This window comes from Prionailurus viverrinus, chromosome C1, assembly GCF_022837055.1.
Source record: "Prionailurus viverrinus isolate Anna chromosome C1, UM_Priviv_1.0, whole genome shotgun sequence".
NCBI classification, from domain to species: Eukaryota; Metazoa; Chordata; class Mammalia; order Carnivora; family Felidae; genus Prionailurus; species Prionailurus viverrinus.
This window is the reverse complement of record NC_062568.1, coordinates 121,379,932-121,401,445: the sequence shown is the minus strand read 5'-3', so window position 1 is coordinate 121,401,445 and position 21,514 is coordinate 121,379,932. Positions and strand designations below refer to the sequence as shown.

The 21,514-nt window shown below is 41.1% G+C and overlaps 1 protein-coding gene and 1 long non-coding RNA gene across 5 annotated transcripts in view; one reads left to right on the top strand and one right to left on the bottom strand.

Annotated features, from left to right (window-relative positions):
• The window catches only part of AKNAD1 (AKNA domain containing 1), a 41,195-nt gene that overhangs the window by 2,086 nt on the left and 17,595 nt on the right, over positions 1-21,514 (bottom strand). For 3 of the 4 annotated variants that reach the window (XM_047868722.1, XM_047868724.1, XM_047868723.1), the window contains exons 7-12: positions 18,608-18,764; positions 12,554-12,639; positions 9,269-9,366; positions 5,592-5,714; positions 5,393-5,500; positions 1,372-1,453 (exon numbers count right to left, since the gene is read on the bottom strand). In XM_047868722.1, coding sequence (XP_047724678.1) covers positions 1,372-1,453; positions 5,393-5,500; positions 5,592-5,714; positions 9,269-9,366; positions 12,554-12,639; positions 18,608-18,764 — 654 coding nt within the window. The remainder of the gene's footprint in view (positions 1-1,371; positions 1,454-5,392; positions 5,501-5,591; positions 5,715-9,268; positions 9,367-12,553; positions 12,640-18,607; positions 18,765-21,514) is intronic. The other variant, XM_047868725.1, reaches the window with a different exon arrangement.
• On the top strand, positions 6,843-9,781 carry LOC125171538 (uncharacterized). The gene is made up of 3 exons (XR_007154384.1): positions 6,843-6,884; positions 7,257-7,428; positions 9,479-9,781. It is a non-coding gene; the product is annotated as an uncharacterized LOC125171538 (long non-coding RNA).

Below are 21,514 nucleotides of genomic sequence, written 5' to 3'. Positions count from 1 at the left end.
TTCAGGCAAGGCAGGGCAGCGTGGTGCAGTGGGAAGGGTATGGGCTTGAGAGTCCTCTCTCTCTTCACATCCAGTCAGTCATGATGATCAACAATAATCGCCATCACTTGCTGAGTGCCATGTACCTTTCCACGTGCTTTATATGTATTGACCCAATTCTTAGTTTGGCACTACTATTCCCATTTGGAGAATAATGAAGACGCACAGTGGGGAAAGGGAGGCACAAAGAGGTCAAGCAACCAGCCCAAGGACACGGAACTAAGATGCAAACCCAAGACCTGCCCAGAGGCCACATTCTTAAACACTGCACTGCATATGGTAGTAGCTATTGAGTTCAGACTGAGTGCAGAACCTGAACTTTTAACCACTCTGCTACACTATTGATTTTGCCTCCTAAATAGCTCTTGAATACTAGACCTCTGTCTCTCCTTCTCTTTCACCCTTGGCCAAGCTACCATCACCCCACTTGGATTATTGCACTGGGCTCTTACTTGGCCTCTGTGCTCCAATTCTTGACATCTCTAATCCATTCCCATTCCTTTAGTAGTTAGAGTGATCTTTTAAAAACACTGGGAAACTTTTTTTTTTAAGTTTATTTGAGAGAACACAAGCAGGGAAGGGCAGAGAGAAAGGGAGAGAGAAACCCAAGCAGGCTCTGCTCTGTCAGCGCAGAGCCTGATGGGGGCTCAATCTCATGAACCTTGAGATCATGACCTGAGCCAAAATCAAGAGTTGGATGCTTAACCAACTGAGCCACCCAGGTGCCCCAACACTAGGAAACTTTAAAAACAGCCTCATTAAAAAACTTCATTGGCTTATTATACCCTTGAGTCTGAAATACTTCTGTAGCTGACAAGCCCCTGCATGGTCTAGCCCTACCCATCCCTTCAGCTTCCCCTTGCCAGCCCCATCTTGCCCCACAGCCCCTCGCACTACACTGTTCCTGAACTTGCCAAGGGGCCTTTCGGCTCCAGGAAGCCTTCATAGACTAGATGCCCTCTTACCTCCACATCCCTTTGCTAGTTGATTCACACTTACCCTTTGGTGTTCAGCTTCCCTGAACCCCCAAATTAGGTAATAGCACTCTGTACACCCCCTTTGTGGCACTTAAAAGACTGGCTCTTCTACCAAAAAGGTAACTTCCATGAGGGTAGGGACAGTGGTTTAATTTTTCACTGTGTCCTCAGGACCTAGACCAAGACCCTGCTATTGACACTCAAAATACTTGTTGAATAAATAAATGAATGAAGTATTAGCCATACTTTGGCTTGAATCTTGGCTCTACGATTTATGATCTCAGTGACCTTGAGCCAGTAATTTAATGCACTAAGCACATTGCATGGTTATTATCATTAATAAAATAATACTTACTTTTCTGGTATGGGCTCATGTTCGTCTTGAGAGGATTTCGGATTCGATGTCTGGGAACAGATCCATTCTGGTTTTGAACAAGCTGAAAAATGTTAGCTATGATTAAATTCAGAGTTATCAAAAATGACCCCCAATTGGTGGACATATGGGTAGCATTTCCCGAACTTTTCTGTATGAATGTAATATTTCATGAAATCTTAATAAGAAAACTAGGGAACATAGAAAACAAAGAACTTTCCTTCTGAATTCAGGAAAAGAAATTCAGCTTATTTATTTATTTTAAGAAATTCAGTAATCCCTATCAAAATAACACCAGCATTCTTCACAAAGCTAAAACGGACAATCCTAAAATTTGTATAGAACCAGAAAAGACCTCAAATAGCCAAAGAAATCTTGAAAAAAAAAAAAAAGCTGGAGGAATCACACTCCAGATATTCAAGATGTATTACAAAGTTGTAATCATCAAGACAGTATAGTACTGGCACAAAAACAGACACTCAGGTCAATGGAACAGAATAGAGAACCCAGAAATGGACCCACAAACATATGGTCAACTAATCTTTGACAAAGCAGGAAAGAATATCGAATGGAATAAAGACACTCTTCAGCAAATGGTGCTGGGAAAACTGGACAGCAACATGCAGAAAAATGATCCTGGACCACTTTCTTACACCATCTACACAAATAAACTCAAAATGGATGAAAGACCTAAATGTAAGACAGGAAGCCATCAAAATCCTCAAGGAGAAAGTAGGCAAAAACCTCTTTTGACTTTGGCTGCAGCAACTTCTTACTCAACACGTCTCCAGGGGCAAAGGAAACAAAAGCAAAAATGAACTATTGGGACCTCATCAAAATAAAAATTTCTGCACAGCAAAGGAAACACTCAGCAAAACTAAAAGGCAACTGACAGAATGGGAGAAGATATTTGCAAACGACATATCAGATAAAGGGTTAGTATCCAAACTTTATAAAGAACTTATCAAAGTCAACACCCAAAAAACAACCCAGTGAAGAAATGGGCAAAAGATATGAATAGACACTTTTCCAAAGAAGACTTCCAGATGGCCAACCAACACATGAAAAAATGCTCAACATCGCTCATCATCAGGGAAATACAAAACCACAAGATACCACCTCACACCTGTCAGAATGGCTAACATTAACAACTCAGGCAACAACAGATGTTGATGAGGATGCAGAGAAAGAGGATCTCTTTTGCACTGCTGATGGCAATGCAAACTGGTGCAGCCACTCTGGAAAACAGTATGGAGGTTCCTCAGAAAATTAAAAATAGAACTACTCTACAACCCAGCAATCGCACTACTAGGTATTAGCCCAAGGGATACATGTGTATTGTTTTGAAGGGGCACATGCACCCCAATGTTTATAGCAGTGCTATCGATAATTGTCAAACTATGAAAGGAGCCCTAGTGTCCATTGATGGATGAATGGATAAAGAAGATGTGGTATATATCTACAAAGGAGTATTACTTGGCAATCAAAAAGAATGAAACCTTGCCATTTGCAACTATGTGGATGGAGCTGGAGGGTATCATGCTAAGCAAAATTAGAGAAAGACAAATATCATATGACTTCACTCATATGAGGAATTTTAAGATACTAAACAGATGAACATAAGGGAAGGGAAGCAAAAATAAAAACATGGAGACAAAACATAAGAGACTCTTAAATATAGAGAACAAACAGGGTTGCTGGAGGGGTCGTGGGAGGGGGGATGGGCTAAATGGGTAAGGGGCTTAAGGAATCTACTCCTGAAATTGTTGCACTATATGCTAACTAACTTGGATGTAAATTAAACAATATATAAATTTTAAAAAATAGATAAATATACTGAATTCTTTCTGCACTGAAAAAATAAAAACTAAAACTCTCAGAATTCTTACCTGCGGAGAGCAAAATGGTTATTGGGGGTAGTCTTTGCACTCCTTGATCATCTCTAAAATTCTGTGATTATGTTGAATCTATTAATTTATTTGGAAATAATTGACATAATAGTCGTTAAATTCTAAAAAAGAAAAAAAAATTCAACTTTTTTTTCTAAGTAGGCTCCACACCCAGCATGGTGCCCTATGTGGAGCCCGAGTTCACAACCCTGAGATCAAGAGTCAGACACTTAATTGACTGAACCACCCAGATGCCCCTTTAAAAGGAGTTTTTTCAGTAGACAAGAGACCAGGAGTCTGGATTTAGGTTCCCTGGGTGCTAACTCTGTGACACCTGGGCATGCTGTCCAACTTCTGTGGACTCAGCTACTTCATCTGACAAGTGGAGGGATAATCCCTTTCAAGAGCATGGACCAAATGGATTCCTGGAAGTCTTCAAATTCAAGTGCAAGGATTCTGGGGAGTCAAAAACTAAATTATGTTACTAAGACAACTCCAGAAAATAGAGACTAAACAGAGAAGATCAATGTAAGAAAGCCACCATGGAAGACAATAATAAAGCCAGGGAAAGGAAAGGAGAAGAGTCAATGGCCAACAGCCAATAAATCTGCCTTCTCTGTTGCTGGGTCTCCTTCCACATCTTCTATCTTATTCATCAGTCTCTGGTAGCTAGGTTTCACTCCCCCTCAGGAGGGTCCCATTTGACAAGCGATCTGGGAAATACTGTCCCTAAGACATGGAAGGTAGAAGCTAGAAAGTCCAAATTAATCATGCTGACCACCCAAACTAAGTCCTGATGAGCAGAGGCACAAATGAGTTCAGTCTTAATCCTTTGCTAGTCTCCAAATATAATTTTGGATTTTATTTGAAACATAGAAACTCAGAGTTGGGAAGGACCATAGCGTCATCAGTTCTGATTCTAGTCCAGTCCACAGATTTGCAACATCCTGACAAAGTACATTGGCTCTGGATGGGATCTGTAGAGACATCTCTACAGATGGGGCTCACGTCCTCCTACAACAGCCCACTCCATTCCAGTTTCTGAAAGGTTCTTTTCAACATTGAGCAAATATGCCTCCCTATGAATCTACCCTCTTAGCCACACTATACATTTACTAATGTAGTTCAAAGTCACACTTCAGATGACATAGTTGATTCCCTCATGCCCTCATATATCAGAATAACAAGTCCCATGGGCTATAGACTCAAAGGCCAGGGAGATGATAAAGAAATTAGCCCTGTTGCTTCTGCAGTTTTAGTGGCTGTCATCTTGAGAGAATACATCCAGTTGGAGGATTTAGCAGCTGGGGGATGGCAGTGTAGGGGACTCACCAGCTGAGTTCAATCAGGTAAATGGCATTCTTTCGTCTTGGAAATTGGCAATTGTGAAAGATAAGAAACATTCTCCCTGACGCCTTGTCACTCAGGAGAGAAAGGGCTCTGGAGGTATGAACTTTCCCACAAGGAGAGGATGTCGAAGAACCAGATATGACTGTCATTCAGAAGCACAACAAGGAACATGTCCTTCCCTCCTTTTTTGTTCCCTCAGCACACTCTGACTTTGTTAATTCTAGCACCACGTTTTGCCATGAACTTTCCTTATTTGGGTATGAGTTCCTCTTAAGAGATTGTGAACTCCTTGGGTGGGGGCATGTTTTATTCATCTTTATAAATAAATGTGGGATTTTAGTTTTTTCCAAATTGCTAATTGAAATTAGCAATATGATGTTTAAGGAGTGTAAAAATAGTCTATTACTTTACATGCTTTCAGTAGGGATATATGTAAAGTTTTGACCACTCCTGAATAGCAATAATAGTGGCAATTATTTAGTTGGTCATTTGTTTAGCAAATATTTGCAATTTGTTACCAACTTACACTGAGTTAGCCCTTAAAAACTTTTAGAGTCCTTTATTGCTAGGATTTCTTATCTCCCAGCCCTGGCCCAGCCTTTTGCCATCCAGGATGTGGGAGTGTCAGATGAGTACTAGAGATCCAGACAGCACACTGGAGAGGCCAGGGCCTCCCCAAACAGAAGCAGTGGCTGGTGTGGGTCCCCCACGCCTGGGAGACCAGGTTGTTTACAAAGATGAGATCCTGCAGCAGATGTACTTACAAGATGAAGAATTTTTATTTTCATTTAAAAAGCAGAGCTGGACAAAGTTGCTTCTTTCACTATGATATAAGTAATTCTCTCCTGGGGTGTTGTATCTATAATGAAATTCTAAAAAGAAAAGAGAAATACAACTCACTGCCTGGGAACAGCAGCTGTCCCCACTTATGCCTTCCTTCTAAGGCCCCTAAGTCTCACTCACCTTCAGGTGGTTTTTTGCCACAGGTTCTTCCAGAATTATGACTCTTAGTGCCGCAGTTCTGACATTTATCACTCAGCAGTCCGGTCCCAGGAGCAGAATAGCAGCTGTGGCCTGTATCAGAACCTGAAAAATCCCAAGTTACACAAAGGACAGGTGAGTTTCTTCATTATAGTCATAGAGTGTGTGGAAAGTAGAGCTCTGACCACGGGAGGTATGCATTAGGTGCAGAAGTGTTCAACTTCCCCAGCTGCATTACCAAGGGGAGTCACCAGCCTCAGGATGGCATTTGGAATCCCCGTATGACAACTGAGAGATGTTTTCAGAAGTAACAAATCTGATAGGAAAGTCTCAAGGTTTTCCTAGCAAATGTAGGTGTTTAGTGAAGGCCTGCTGAACTGATGGATCTGTGAGAATTTGACCCCCTGAATTAACTACAAATGCAAGATTGGTATTTTTCCAGATTTGCCCTGACACACCCACATTCTCTTCTCAGACCCTGTTTTGGCCAAGAACTTGTGTTTTGTCATCCAGACAATTGAAAAGATGGTTTTACTCTACATCAAATTCATGAGCTGATATGGGAAACTGAATTATAGCTTTGCCCTCATCTCTGCCAAAGAGGGGCTAGTAATAGAGAGTGTGTGTGTGTGGTACCAGTCTAGAACCTGGCAGGCTGTGGGCAGTGGAGACTTCCAGATAAGACCAGAACATGAGATCCTGTGCTGGATAGGTGAGCACACAGGCTTGGGTGTTCAAACAACATCTCAGTTCCAGGAGAGATGAGGCCGAGTGACAAAGCATCTGTCAGGGCTACCTGCCTTGCTTCTCTCGTGATTACGCTCCTTTGTAACATTATCTTTCAAAGAGTAAGTCATAAATGGAATGAGCTCTAGGGATGGTTTTCCCACCCCCCCCCCCCCCCAAATCTCAGTCAGTCAATAGTCATTGAATTCCTTCTCAATCCAGAGCTCAAGGAAATTACAATAGCATGAGGTTCAGACAGACCTGAGTTTGCAGTCTGGGTCTACCACTAGTTAGCTGTGATAGTTGAAAATATGTCCACAAATTCTTTTATATGTTCTTCAAAAGGTATAGCGTAATTCCACTCTCCTTGAGTGTGGACTGGACTTAGTGACTTGCTTCTCACAGATAAAGTGGTAGTGATGGTGTATAACTTCCAAAACTAGGTCATAAAAGACCTAGATCACTTGGCTGCCATGTCATAATGATACTCAAGCAACCTATTGGAAATGCCCACATGATGAGGAACTAAGACCTCCTGCCAATGGCCACGTGAGTGAACCATCTTAGAAGCAGATTCTCCAGTCCAGTCAAACCTTCATATGATGGCAGTATTGGCCAACATCTTGACCATAGCCTCATGAGAGAACCTGAGCCTGATTCACCCAGCTAAGCTGCCCCCAAATTCCTGACCCATAGGAATTATGAGATAGAAAATGTTTTTTGTTTTGAACCATTAAGTTTTGGGATACTGCATTACACAGCAGTAGATAATACAACTGCTCTTTGGCAAGTCATTAAATTTCTTTGAGTCTCCATTTCCTTATCTATAAAATAAAAATCATAATTCCTACTTACAGGGGTATAAGGATAGCTAAATGTTATACACTATGTCAGCAGTTCTCAATTTTTTTTTTCTTTCAGAACCCTTTTACACTCTTAAAATTGAGGACCTTAAAGAGCTTCTGCTTATTACAGTTTTTATCTATCATATATCATAATATGCACCCTGTTTTATACCTGTGGTGAAAAATCTCCCCCTGTATTGGAGAAGAGCTATTATACAACAGTCAGTTGATGATGGACTGGTATAGAGGTACGTATTTACAAATTTCAAGTCATTTTTGCTTGTGCAGAATCATTCAAATTTTCCCAAGACTGAATGGACAGTCCTAGGGCTTTAAGGTTTTTTTCTTTATCTATTTTTATTATTATTATTTTTTTAAGTATGTTCCATGCTGGGTGTGGAACTCAACGCAGGGCTTGAACTCATGACCCTTAGATGAAGACCTGAACTGAGATTAAGAGTCAGATGCTTAACTGACTGAGCCACCCAGCCACCCCAAGGCTTTTTTTTTTTTTAATAGAATTTTAAACTGAGGCATTTAAAAATATTTTATTTATTATGTCATTTAAAACCAACAGTAATTCATTTCATGCTCACCAAATAACAGGTTTTTAATGCAAAGAGGTTTTTTTTTTTAATGAAGAGTATTAGAAGAGGCAGTATTTTATGTTTGGGCAAGTGTCTTGAATATCTGGCTTAATAGAAGGCAGCTGGATTACATAGCTGCACCTTCATTCAATCTCCTTCAGTATTGGCTTTGCACACATATGTAGCTGGGAAAGAGAGGACCTCGTGGTCCCCTGAAAGGGTCTCAGGGACCCCCACGGGCCTTCTGATCACATTCTGAAAGCTCTGTGACAGCATCTGATATAGTAGGTGTTCAGTCAATGAAACATTACTATTACCATCAGAAAATGAATCATCTGGGTGCCTGGGTGGTTCAGTCGGTTAAGTGGCCAACTTTGGCTCAGGTCATGATCTCTCGATTCATGATTTTGAGCCCGGGTGTCGAGCTCTGTGTTGACAGCTCAGAACATGGAGCCTGCTTCATATTCCATGTCTCCCTCTCTCTCTCTGCCCACCCCCCACTCATGCTCTCGCTCTCGCTCTCTCTCTCTCAAAAATAAGTAAACATTTAAAAAATTGTAAAAAGGGAGGTGGGCGCTTGGGTGGCTCAGTCAGTTAAGCGTCTGACTTTGGCTCAGGTCATGATCTCATGGTTCATGGGTTCAGGCCCAGCATCGGCTCTGTGCTAACAGCTTAGAGCCTAAAGCCTGCTTTGGATTCTGTGTCTCCCTCTCTCTCCGCCCCTCTCCTGCTCACTCTCTGTCTCTCTGTCTCTCAAAAATAAACATTTAAAAAGTAAAAAAAAAAAAATGAGTCGTCTGCAGAGAAGAAGTAGAACTCCATGTGACATAGCAAAAAAATACTGACTTGAAGGAAAGGCTCTTGACTAACAGCTTGTATGAATGTAAACAAGCCTCGTTAGCTCTCCGGACCTGGTTTCTCACCTAGAAACAGGGTAGACTAGGCTCAGGTGGTGATTTTCATGCTCAGGAGCTGCCTGAACAGGCAGGCCTTGGCCTCACCTCTTCCTCACCCAGGGCGGTTCTGCCAGGGATGTTTTTCTGCTTAAACTACCTTTGGAGGAAGGCTCCTATGACTAAAAATCATTGAATTCTATGCCCTGGTGCTCTCCAGGTCCCCTCCCAGCTCTCATTTTCTTTGCTTCTGAGAAATGTTATACACAAGTCGGCAGCAACTCTCCCACGTCCTGTGAGCTCACCAGGTGCAGATTATGGGTCGTGCTGCAAGGATGACACATAGAACTGAGGCCACTGCACGACTGAGTGCATGGAGTCCTGTGGCTCCCGCACAGAGGTGGGCACTTTCGCACTCTCTGACCACACTTGATCTGTTTGAATCTATTTAATTGTTAATTTTTTACGGTTTGCAAAAAAACACAACATGTAACACCCTAATCTGGGTAATGCTATTTGGTGTGGCAGATGGTCTGCCTGCAGTGGGCAGACCCCTGGAGAGGGACCTTGAAGACAGAGCACCCACAGCACCAGGCCCCTTAACTTACCGAGAATTGAGTCTGCATGCAGTGCCTTTTCTTGAAGGGCAGTGGGACACCTTCCACAGCTGGGCCTTCTGTGCCCTTTTTTCTCCATATTTTCCTTCCTAAAAAAAGATGCATAAGATCCAATAAACATTTAACATACTTCTTTTTTATTTTTTATTTATTATTTATTTATTTATTTATTTATTTATTTTATTAACATACTTCTAATAGAGATCGTGAGAGTATCGGTAAAACTGATCGTGAGAGTATCAGAGACTGGGATGATGCGGGCGTGGCATGTTGTCCTCCACACAGAGATCCCTTCTGCCTGCCTTTCTGAGAGCTTCCCTATAAGAAACTGCACCCAGCGACAACTTGGCCTGGTAAGAACAGGTCTACCAGATGTTGAAAGTAAATCTGGTTTGTTCCCCAGAGGATAATATCTAATTATCATGCACACATATGCAATATAGAAATTTAAAGTATGGAATTATATTTGGAGTTTTCTTCATACTCATGTCTCAAATTCAATTCTTTTTAAATGATTTTTTTTTAATTTTAGTGAGAGAGTGCGCATATGAGTAGGGGAGAGGGAAAGAGAGAGAGAGAGAGAGAGAGAGAGAGAGAATCTTAAGCAGGCTCTACGCTCAGTGCAGTGCCCAACATGGGGCTCGATCTCACAAACTGAGATCATGACCAGAGCCAAATCAAGAGTTAGACACTGAACCGACTGAGCTACCCAGGCACCCCTCAAATTCACTTCTTATCAGGGGAAGAAGATGTGCCACATGGCAGTACTAGGTCCCGTGGCTTTGGCTCCATAAGTATAAGCTGAATGTATCTAAAAAGCCCAGCAAGGTGGATTTTGTCCGATGTGTATGGGGCTAAAAGCTAAGGAGGCATGTAGGGTTAACTTTAGCTGTACAAGGCCACCAGGGGGCATCAGAAAGATGCCTTACAATTGTCAGTTACCAGGACACCCTCTGACTTGGCTGTAGCTTCTGCCTGCCTTCTTCACAGAAATCCTAACCCCTTCAAAGGAATTCTAGTTAATCACAATTCTTAACAAAGCCCTTGCTCAGCCCCAGCGATATGGTAATAGCCCCTCCGGGAAAGTGGCTCATTCTTAGTGTGGAAGGCACTGTGCCCAAGATCTGCTGCACGTGGCTGGTGAGAAATGAGGCTGATCCCCTCGAGGATGGGGTGAGAGCCTTAGGAGTTGCTTGGCAAATGCAGCACACCCAGCTATGCCTAGGCCTATGCCTAGGCCTGCCTTCCGTGGAGAGAGCCACTGTGCTCTGGAGTTGGTGGGGTTGGGGGCTGATGAGCTGGGCCCTTCCCCTCTCCTTGGAAAAACATGCTCTCCTCCTGAGTCACATATTTTCTCACACCTCATTTTCTGTCTCCACCCTCCCCCTTCGGGGCATTTGAACATCTGCTCTCCAAAGTGGAAAACTTGGATCTCTTTCAAGTGAGTTCAGTCTAACACATGACTTTCTTTTTCTGCCTCTTTTAAACTTCTTTGTGCGCTTAAAATCTTCTTGCCAACCATAAGAGCTAAGGGCAATTCTACTTGAGAAGACAGTTTTCCAAGAAGACTGAGTAGCTAAAGTGGACTCTTAAATCCCAAATCCTGCATCAGACATAACACAAAGGGATTTGCATTTTATATGTAGCATATAGACCATTGATCTGCATATATATATAAATATCCCTCAAAGGCCAGCTAGCTTCATAAAGCACATGTCTTGTCTGAGAGATATCAAATCTTTCAGAAGAGCAAAGAGTATATATAGCCCTTTGTTCAATTAATTCCTCGGAGTATTAGGTAGTTTACCAAGATTTCAATTTATAAATCATGTGTATCTCCACTTCACACCCCAGCGTTAGATGCATTGTTAGATCTGATTTTGCACTTGGTTGTGTTTTTCCTTCCCTCTTGTCCGTGATAAAACAGAAAATTTAGTCTGGGACATTGGTCCTTAAGCCAATGCCAATGCCAAGAGTATTGAGCCAATACTCTTTACAATTGGTATGTAAAGAGTATCTGAAGTTCTAGACTAGGAATTTGAAAGACAAACATTTAGTACCTTGGATCCTTCATCAGAATGTTTTTTAAATGTCAAACTGTCTTTATTATACTTAATAAAATCTAAAAAAAAATCCCAAAACCTAGGTTTAACTCAATAAATAAAAATAGTGGGCCTGTGGTGACTCAGGGAGTAGGCATCACTATTGCCTCCTATATTTAAAAGGAGGGTCAAAGCTGATGACTGGCATGTCAGTTAAAATAATGGTCCACACCAGATGACGCATGGTCATATTTAGCACAAACAGCATGCTGTTTCCTTTTTCAGGGGGCGGAAACTCAGTAGAACACTTATGACAAGTGCCCATTCCCGTGGCGGAATGCTTTCTAACTTCAGACCTTGTCATCTGCTTCTATTAGAGCTTATTATGTGCATGTAATAGTGGTTGCTAAACCACAAGGAATGGTTGCTCCTCCCTCCTTGACTCTTGACCTTTGGAAGGTAAATTAGCCAAGCTTTGGCAGAAGTCCACAGTGCCTCCTGAGCTTGGAGTTGGTGCCTCTCACTAACTGATGGAAGCTTCAAATAAAGGATTTTGAATCCATATGGCCTAACAGTTGAGCCAAAGAAAGTTTTAAGAACACGAAGGATTTCTCCTTAGGATTTTACATCTATAGCTTTTTTTTTTTTTTTTTTTTTTTTTGCACAATTACAGCTTGTAACCTCCAGATTTCTTGCTGAAGAATGGGGAGAAGTAAACCCCTATACATGGGATTAGGCTTATTTCCAGTGGGACTGGGGACAGAGGGAAGGACAGGGAAGATTTTCACTCATCATGAGAAGTTGCTATATAATGGTGCCCAATAATCTCCCGTGTGGATAATGTTCAAATGCAGCCTACAGGACAAACCACCCTTCGTGTTCCGCAGCCCTGATTCTTAACCAAGGGAACTTAGGAGAATCTTGAGCAGATTTAAAAGTATTCCTACTAGGGCTCCAGCCCTGGTAAGTCTGATATACTAGGTGAGGTTGAGGCATGTGCGTGATCAAAAAATCTCCCCAATGACTCTGATGCTCTCCTCACTCGAGCCACTGCTAGAAGGGTTTGTGAATCAGGAGGGAGGCTGGGCATGCCCAGCCCTGAGATCTGTGATTCTGTAACTTGGCCAGTGGCTTCTGGCACCTGTTCCAGTAGTTGACGCCCACTCTCACTGGAGCTATTATACCAGCACCGGCTCCCACCCACCCTGGGAATTTAGCAGCGAGAAGCCCTCACCATTCAAAGACCAGGTGGCTACAGGCACAGCTTGGACTGGCTGTCTCTGCACGACTGGGCCTTCCTGAGGTGTTGTTGGGGTTCTCCTGCACCACAAAGCACAGACAGATGTGGATGTGACTGAGGAAGTGACTCATCCCTCCGCTGCTCACACACAGAGGCAGCCAAACTCACCACTCCAGGACTCCTTCAGTTCTGATTTCTCACTCCCTCTATGGGGTCTGTGTTGTAATGGCCTGGGGCTCAGAGAAAGAAGGCTGCAACACTGGCTTGGTTTCTTTCCTTCTCCAAACATTTGAAAATCTAGTTTACAGATGAGAGAATACTTCCCCTGCACCCCCTTTTTTTCTTTCCTTAGTTTCAAACGACCCCAAGCTCCACCAGGGAATGAACAGATTTAAGAAGATACTTAAATCCATCAATCTGACCACTGTTAGTAGAGGTTTAAAAGCTTTTCCAAAGAAATGCATTAAACTGAATTAAAATGAGATTTAGAAATCACTTAGAGGCTTAAAGTGTCTATATGTCCCTTTTTAACACAGAGAAATTACACTACTTCACCGAAAAGGCCTGACGCCGCCCCCACCCCCGCGCCCCGTGTGTATTTTTTTACTATGGTTTTACCCTTTATGTAAACAGAAACCGTGCTCTTCTCGCCATTATAAACAATGCTGGCATAAGCATCATTGTACAGATAGCTTTTTCCATATTTTGAATTACTTCCTTAGGAAATGTCTAGGTCAAAGGTTGTGAACATGTTTGCATGATGATACATATTGCCAAATTGCTTTCCACAAACGTGGTAAGAATTACACAACCGCCAAAATGTGGGCAGCTCAGTTTGACCACACCTTCCTCTGCATCAGGAATTATCCCTGAAAATGTTTTTGGTAATTTCAAGAGGGGGAAGGTGGCACCTTGTGTTAATTAGCATTTCCTCTATTATTAAAGGAGATAAACATTTTCCCATGTGCTTATTTATTGGCTGTGTTTCCTACTTGTGACTTCTCGTTCATATCCTTTGTCCATTAATTTTTTGGAGGGTTTCAGTGTCTCCCTATTAATAAAAACAACCATTTGTTGATCACTCATTGGGTCACGTGCTTCTCATACAGCCTCCTTTGTTCCTTCCCACCACCCTGAAACGTTGTGCCCATTTTAATGCCCATTTTTAATCATCTGAGGCTCAGAGGATTTAAGCAACCTGGCAAGGTCACACAGGGTGTAAGTGGCAGAGCTGGGATTTGAACCTTTACCCATATGTTTGTGTTATTAACCATAATTTTACTACTCCTTTGTGCATTTGTCAGAGCACTTTGTGTAATAAAAACCTCAATATTGAACATTATTGGTTCTTAATATTTTTCAATATGTCTGCCTTTAAAAAAGTGGCTGCGGTTTCAGTTTTGCAAATATTAGTTAAAATGTTGATGTTGTCAAATGGCCAAGAAACATGAAAATGAGTTAAATTTCATAAATAGTCAAAGAAATAGAGATGAAAACAATGAGAAACTGGTTTCACTTATCACTTTAGCAGAGGTTGGAAAAAAAATACCCAGGGTGCACTCAGGTGAACACATCTCCTTTCCCGTGCACAGCTGGACAGATACCACCTTGCTAAGGGCCAGCTTATCAGAATTTGCACTCTGTGCCTCTTGAACCATTAACTGCACTCCTAGGTTTTTATTTTAAGGAAATATCAAGTATGGCCAAAAGCTTGCATATAAAATGATGTTACTGAAGCAGTGTTTATCATATCAAAGAACTGGAAAAAACCTGAATGTCCATCAACAAGGGACTGGTTAAATGAATTGGTATAATGAAATACAATGGAATCCTTAAAAATGAAGCTATAGATTTATTCTAAGTGATTGTTGAGATGCCCACAATAGAATCTTAAATGAAAAAAAAAGCATCATAAAACAATACGTATGGGGCAACTATATGTATAGCCTGACTGGGTGGCTCAGTCAGTTAAGCATTTGACTCTCAATGACCTGAGATCAGGTCAGGATCTCACGGTTCATGGGATCAAACCCTGCATCGGACTCTGTGCTGCCAGTGTGGAGCCTGCTTGGGATTCTCTCTCTCCCTCTCTCTCTGCCCCTCTCCTACCCCCCCCCCTCAAAATAAATGAATAAACATTAAAAAACATCTATAAAACACCAATACATACAGTATGATCTCATTTTTGCAAAAATGTATATGTGTATGCAGAGAAGAAAAGAGACTGGGCAGATACACACTAATATATTAGCTATGCTTTTTCTTTCTTGAAATGTTCTTCTTTATACTTTTTTTCTACCTTCTAATTTTTTTTTTTTTTTGCAGTAAGCATGAATCATTTTTATAATTAAAAAATAAAGGGTTTTCCCTGTGTTTTCTTTGATCAGTTCTCACTTTCAGGCCTACAGGGGTTGCCCTGCACTTCACATTTAAGGCAGATTTACATGAGCATAATGTAGGCAGGTGCCCCCCACCTGAACTGGGGGATCCAGTGTCCCGTGATATTTGTCCTGGGCAAATCTTACCTTCTTAAGTTTCCAACTCTTCTTCTGCCTAGTCTTCACAAACTGTGGAGCTTTGAACCACCAGAACTATTACTGTTTACTGCTTATTATAGTTTTGTCATTATCATTTTAGACCCAGGGGGGTTTATTTAATCCCAGTACTCCCAATTCATTCATAATGAAATACTCTCAGGGTGCCGGGGTGGATCAGTTGGTTAAGCATCAGACTTTGGCTCAGGTCATAATCTCATGGTTCATGGGCTCCGTGCTGACAGCTCAGAGCCTGGAGCCTGCTTCGGATTCTGTCTCTCTCTCTCTCTCTCTCTGCACCTCCCCCACTCACACTCTATTCTCTCTCTCTCTCAAAAATAAATAACATTAAAATTTTTTTTTAAAAAAGAAAAGAAATACTCTCAAGGTGTGGTCCCCAGACCAGAAGTATTGGCATCACCTGGGAGCTTGTTAGAACTATAGAATTACAGGCTCACCCCAAACCCACTGAATCAAGCCTGCATCCAGTAAGATTTGCAGACGATTCCTAGATGCACTGCAGTTGGAGAAGCCCTGATCTAGAACAGGTGCCTCAGACTGGTGTTTCCTGAGTGCTGAAAGAGTGGGAAACATTAGCAATACCAGCAGCTATCTCCAGCACTAACACCCAAGGTGTTAGTATAAGAGCCAGGTGATCTCAACAATGCCAGTTTCAGAGCCACATTCAGTAAGTAACACTGGTTATGGTTAGAGATTCAACCGAATGAACTGAACTAAGCAGGACTGGGCTGCTGGACATGACCCTGGAATCAGAGGACAACCTTATGGCCATTTGATCTAGTTACTCCATGTTGTTGTTGTCGTTTGGGATTTGGTATTTTTGTTTTGTTTTTTAAGGAAGTTTTTAGAATCAGTTCTTAGGCTACGTGAGAGTCTCACTTTGGAGGATTATTTGCCTAAGAGTCAGTGGGAATTTAATTTCAGCATTCCTGGGATAATGGGAAGGAGCAACCTAAGGTAGGGTGTGATGGGGACATCATGTGGCCACTCTCCCTCTTTCCTCTGGGAACTTGTCTGAGAAGGAAGGGGCCTGTCGCTGTGTTGAGGGAGCTGGTAGGGGGGCCTGCAGTGATGAGGACTCAGGGCTGTGGGGCCAGGCCACCAAGCCCCTCAGAGGAGGGGGTCCTCCTGCCGGGGTGCCCTTTGTCCCCTCACGCCCACATGGGCTCCAAAGGATGGCCCCAGTGTTCCTTGGGAATCCACAGAGCCACACGGAGGGACTGCCTTTAGGGTTGCAGTCCCAGGGGAAAGGGCTCCAATCAGTTCCCATGGGAAAGGGCACCAAGGGCTCCAGCATCACCAGCCCACCCCTAAGGCATCATCACATCCTACCTGGGGTCCTTGTCCCCAGACTCTTCACCTACCTACTGCCTTCTCATCCCTCCCTCCCAACCAACTCAATTCAAATCTTACCTTCCCTGACCATGTCTCCCGAGTGACTTTGCCCTCCCACAGTGAGTGACTTTTGGTCACATGCCATTACTTAATAGTCACGAGAGCTAACACCCAGGTAGTATGCTTTCTATGAGCCAGGCTCTGTTTCACATATTTTACTTATATTAACTTGACACTGTAACATCATGCCAATTTCTAACAAGCTGCCGGGTGATGTTAATGCTCTTGGTCTGGGGACCACACTTGAGATTATTTCATTATAAATTAATTGGAAGTGCTGGGATTAAAACTCTGTGGGCCTAAAATGATAACAAAATTATAATGAGAAGTAAACAATAATTCTGTTGGTTCAGAGCTTTACAGTTTGCAGAGACTTTTTGCAGAAGAGGACTTGGAAGCTTGGGCAGATCTTATTATCTTTATTTTACAGAGGAGGGAACTGAGGCACAGAGAGGGTTACGTAACTTTCCCAAGATCACAAAGCTGATGAGTGACAGAGCCAGTACTCAGACCCAGGCAGTTCGGCTTAGAGTCACAGGAATGTATAATGTTAAATGCATCGCACTTTTAACATTCTGTAACCACACATTTTTGTTTATTGTATGTGTCCCTCACAGAAATGTAAGCATCTTGAAGGCAAGTAATTTGTCTGCTTTTTTTTTTTTTTTTTAGTGTTTATTTATTTTTGAGAGAGACAGAGTGTGAGCAGGGGTAGGGCCGGGGCAGAGAGAGAGGGAGACACCAAATCTGAATGAAGCAGGCTCCAGGCTCGATGCTGTCAGCACAGGGCTTGATCCCAGTCTCAAACTCACGAACTGTGAGATCATGACCTGAGCCAAAGTCAGACGCTTAACAAACTAAGCCATCCAGGTGCCCCTGCTTTGTTTATGTTCTACCCCGATACCTGAAAAGTACCTGAATGAATGAAGGAATGAATGATCCTAGCAGTAGACTCTCTTTTCAGGGCTATTTATCACAAAGTTACAGAGTTCTCATTATTTCACAGCAAGTGCTGTAAACTTGGGACCAAATAAAGAAGAGCAAACCCAGACCTGAGGGAGCTGCTGGGCGGAAGGCTAAGCTGACTCCTGGGCTCCCTCGCACCACCTGGAAGCTAGTTCAGGTTCAGAACTGTAGGCATAAAGTGCTGTGAACCTTGGAGACAGTTGTGAGGTGTTGAAACTATTAAATCCACAAGGGCTCAGAGGTTACTATACTGAGCATTCATGCTACACCAGGCGTTTAGTCAGATGTTTGGGATAAAAAGATAGGTACAAAGGCACAGGGACAAATGAGACACAGTGCTGTGGGGGCACAGAGGTCTGAACAAAGAATTCTGCCTGGGATGGGGAGGCATTGTGTCAAGGTTATATAAATGGATGAAATTTTGCTGGGCAGGTTGTTTTGAAGGGGCAACTGCACTTCTCTGGCAAGGCTAATATTTATATAATCTTCAGCATTTTGTTCTTAACTCTAACAAAAACCTATTCAGATTTTGAATGTCAGCCACAGGCAAATTTTGACTGAAACAAAAGAGTCAATTTAAGGCAATTATCCAGATGATTCAGTTTCTCAGAATTTTAATTTAGTCTGAATGTTCTGATAGTTGAGGCCACAAAGACAAAAAGTGTAGAAATACTGGGTGGTGATTGATTTGAATTCCTCATCTTGCATATGTAAACAATCCAAAAGAATTGAACTTGAGAGAAGGAAAATGCAGAAGTGGACTCGTGGAAAATAGTTCTTCCTGCTGAGTATGTTATTCTTTATGTAGAAGAGGGAATATAAAACTATTAAGAAGAAAAATTATTTCTTCCAGGCACGATCCACAAAAATGTTGCTATTCATCCAGAAGAAATAGCTTTTCAGTGGTTCATCAGTTTAAACTGCGTTGTTACATCTTAAACTATTAAGATATTTCAAAAACCAACACTTAAAATAGCTTCTAATTTTTAAAAGCTGGTTCCATGGGACTTTGGAAAGTTAAATTTTCATGAGATATTAAAATAGAATTCATGAGTTCATGAATTAGGATTCTATAAATGCATAAAAAACATCTTTTCCTGGCATAAAATTAGGCTGTAGGTTGCTGTATTACCTCATTTGAGGGTGGAGAGGATGTGGATGCCAAGTCATCAGGGATGATTGGAGAACTCCCGGGAAGACAGACGGCTGACGTATATTTGCCCTTATTAATTTTCTCCTTAACATCTTCAAGTAGCATCTCCAACTTGAAGATTTCACCTTCCACTTCTCTAATAAACATAAACAAGCATCTTATTGGATATGCAGTCAACATTCTAATTAGTAACAACAGTTCTTGAATATAGCATTGGTCTATATTATTAAGGTGGTTTGGCTTCAGACAGGAAGGATAATGGACACCCGCCCTGACATGCATCCTGTTTAGAGTTTCATTCCAAAGGTCTGGGCTCTAATCCTCATTTTGTTATTCATTAGCTGTGTATCCTTGGGAAAATCACTTAATCTTCCTGTGCCTCCAATGTCTCAACTATAACATGGGAAAACAATACTCTGCTTACCTGGATCTAATTATTTTGAGATCCCTTACTGTTCTTTTTTTTTTTTAATATTTGTTTTTACATTTATTTATTTTTGAGAGAGAGAGAGAGAGAGAGAGAACAAGTGGGAGAAGGGCAGAGAGAGAGGGAGATGCAGAATTGGAAGCAGGCTCCAGGCTCTGAGCCGTCAGCACAGAGCCCGACATGGAGCTCAAATCCACAAACCACAGAGATCATGACCTGAGCTGAAGTCAGATGCTTAACCGATGAAGCCATCCAGGCACCCTGAGATCCTTTACAGTTCTAAGAGCTATGATTCTATGGAAATAATGATTTATATCAATTGAAAAGAGGAAGGAAATGAACTATCTGAAGAATTTGATTAACAAGCTGGATTTATATGCATCTGTACATATATATATATATATACATGTATACATATATGTATATGTGTAAATTTATCTATAAATATAAATACCTATTTTACCCAGGAAGAACCCATTTTCCTCAAATCCATTACACTTATAAAAATTTACCTTATATTAATCCACAAAGAAGAATCTCAACAAATTCCAAATCATTAATAATTATATCACCGTTTTCTCACTAACATCAGGAAAAAAGCAAGGAAGTCCCTTCTCACCACTCCTTTTCAACATTGCATTGGAAGTCCTACTTAATGCAATAAGAAAAGAAAATATAAGGTATACAGATTGGAAAGGAAGAAATAAAAGTGTCTTTGTTCACAGATGACATGATTGTGTAGAAAATCCCAAAGAATCAACAGAAAAACTGGAACTAATAAGCAATTATAGAGAAGTTACAGGGTACAAGTTTAATGTACAAAAGTGAATCACTTTGCTATATACTATCAATGAATGAGTAGAATTTGAAATTAAAGACAGTACTATTTACATTAAGATCCAAAAAATGAAATACTTAGGTATAAATCTAACAAAATATATACAGGATCTGTATAAGGGAAACATAAAATTCTGATGAATGAAATCAAAGAGCTCAATAAATGGAGAGATATTCCATGTTTATGAATAAGAAGACTCAATATTGTCATGATGGCCATTCTTCCCAACTCAATCTATAGATTCAATGCAACCCCTGTCAAAATCCCCGCAAGTTCTTTTGTGGCTATTGACAAAATGATTCTAAGTTTATATGAAGAGACAAAAGACTCAAAATAGCCAACATAATATTGAAGGACAAGAACAAAGTTGGAGGACTGACACTACCCAACTTCAAGACTTACTATAAAGCTACAGCAATCAAAGCAGTGTGGTATTGGTGAAAGACTATACAAATAGATCAGTGGAACAGAATAGACAACCCAGAAATAGGCCCACATAACTATAGTCACCTGATCTTTGAGAAAAGAGAAAAGGCAATACAATGGAGCAAAGAAAGATAGTCTTTTCAACAGTTGCTGCTGGAACATATGGACATCCATGTGGAAAAAAGAATTTGAATCTGGACACAGATGTTATATCCTTCACAAAAATTAACTCAAAATGGATCACAGGCCTAATGTAAAATGCAAAAGTATAAAACTCCAAGATAACATGGTAGAGTACCTAGATAATCTTGGGTATGGTGATGGCTTCTGAGATACAACACCAAAGGCATTATCCCTGAAAGAAATAATTGATCAGTTTGACTTCATTAAAATTAAAACTTATGTTCTGAGAAAGACAATGTCAAGAAAATGAGAAGATAAGCCACAGACCAGGAAAAAATATTGGCAAAAGACATTTCTGATAAACGACTAGTACCCAAAATATACAAAGAACTCTTAAAACTCAACAATAAAAAAACACACACAACCCAATTTTAAAATGTGCTACAGACCTTAATAGATATCTCACCAACGAAGATATAAAGATGGGAAATAAGCATATGAAAAGATGCTCCATATTATAGTTCATCAGAGAAATGCACATTTAAACAATGAGATACCACTATACGTTATTAGAATGGTCAGAATATGGAATGCTAACAATACCAATTGCTGGCAAGGATGTGGAGCAATAGGAACTCTTATTCACTGCTGGTGGGAATGCAAAATGGTACAGCCACTTTGGAAGACAGTTTGACAGTTTTTTAAAAAATTAAACATATTCTCACCATACAATCCAATGCACTCAGTATTTACCCAAAGGGGTTGAAAACTTATGTCAACACAAAAACGTGAACACAGATGTTTATGGCAACTATATTCATACTTGTCAAACTTGATAGCAACCAAGATGTCCTTCAGGAGGTGAATGGATAAATAAACTATGGTACATCTAGACAATGGAATATTACTCATCACTAAAAAAAAATGAGTTATCAAGTTGTGAAAAGACATGTAGGAACCTTAAATGCGTATTACTAAGTGGAAGAAGCCCAATCTGAAAAGTCTACACGTTGCATGATTCCAACTATGTGACATTCTGGAAATAGTAAAAAGCAATAAATAGCAATAGTAA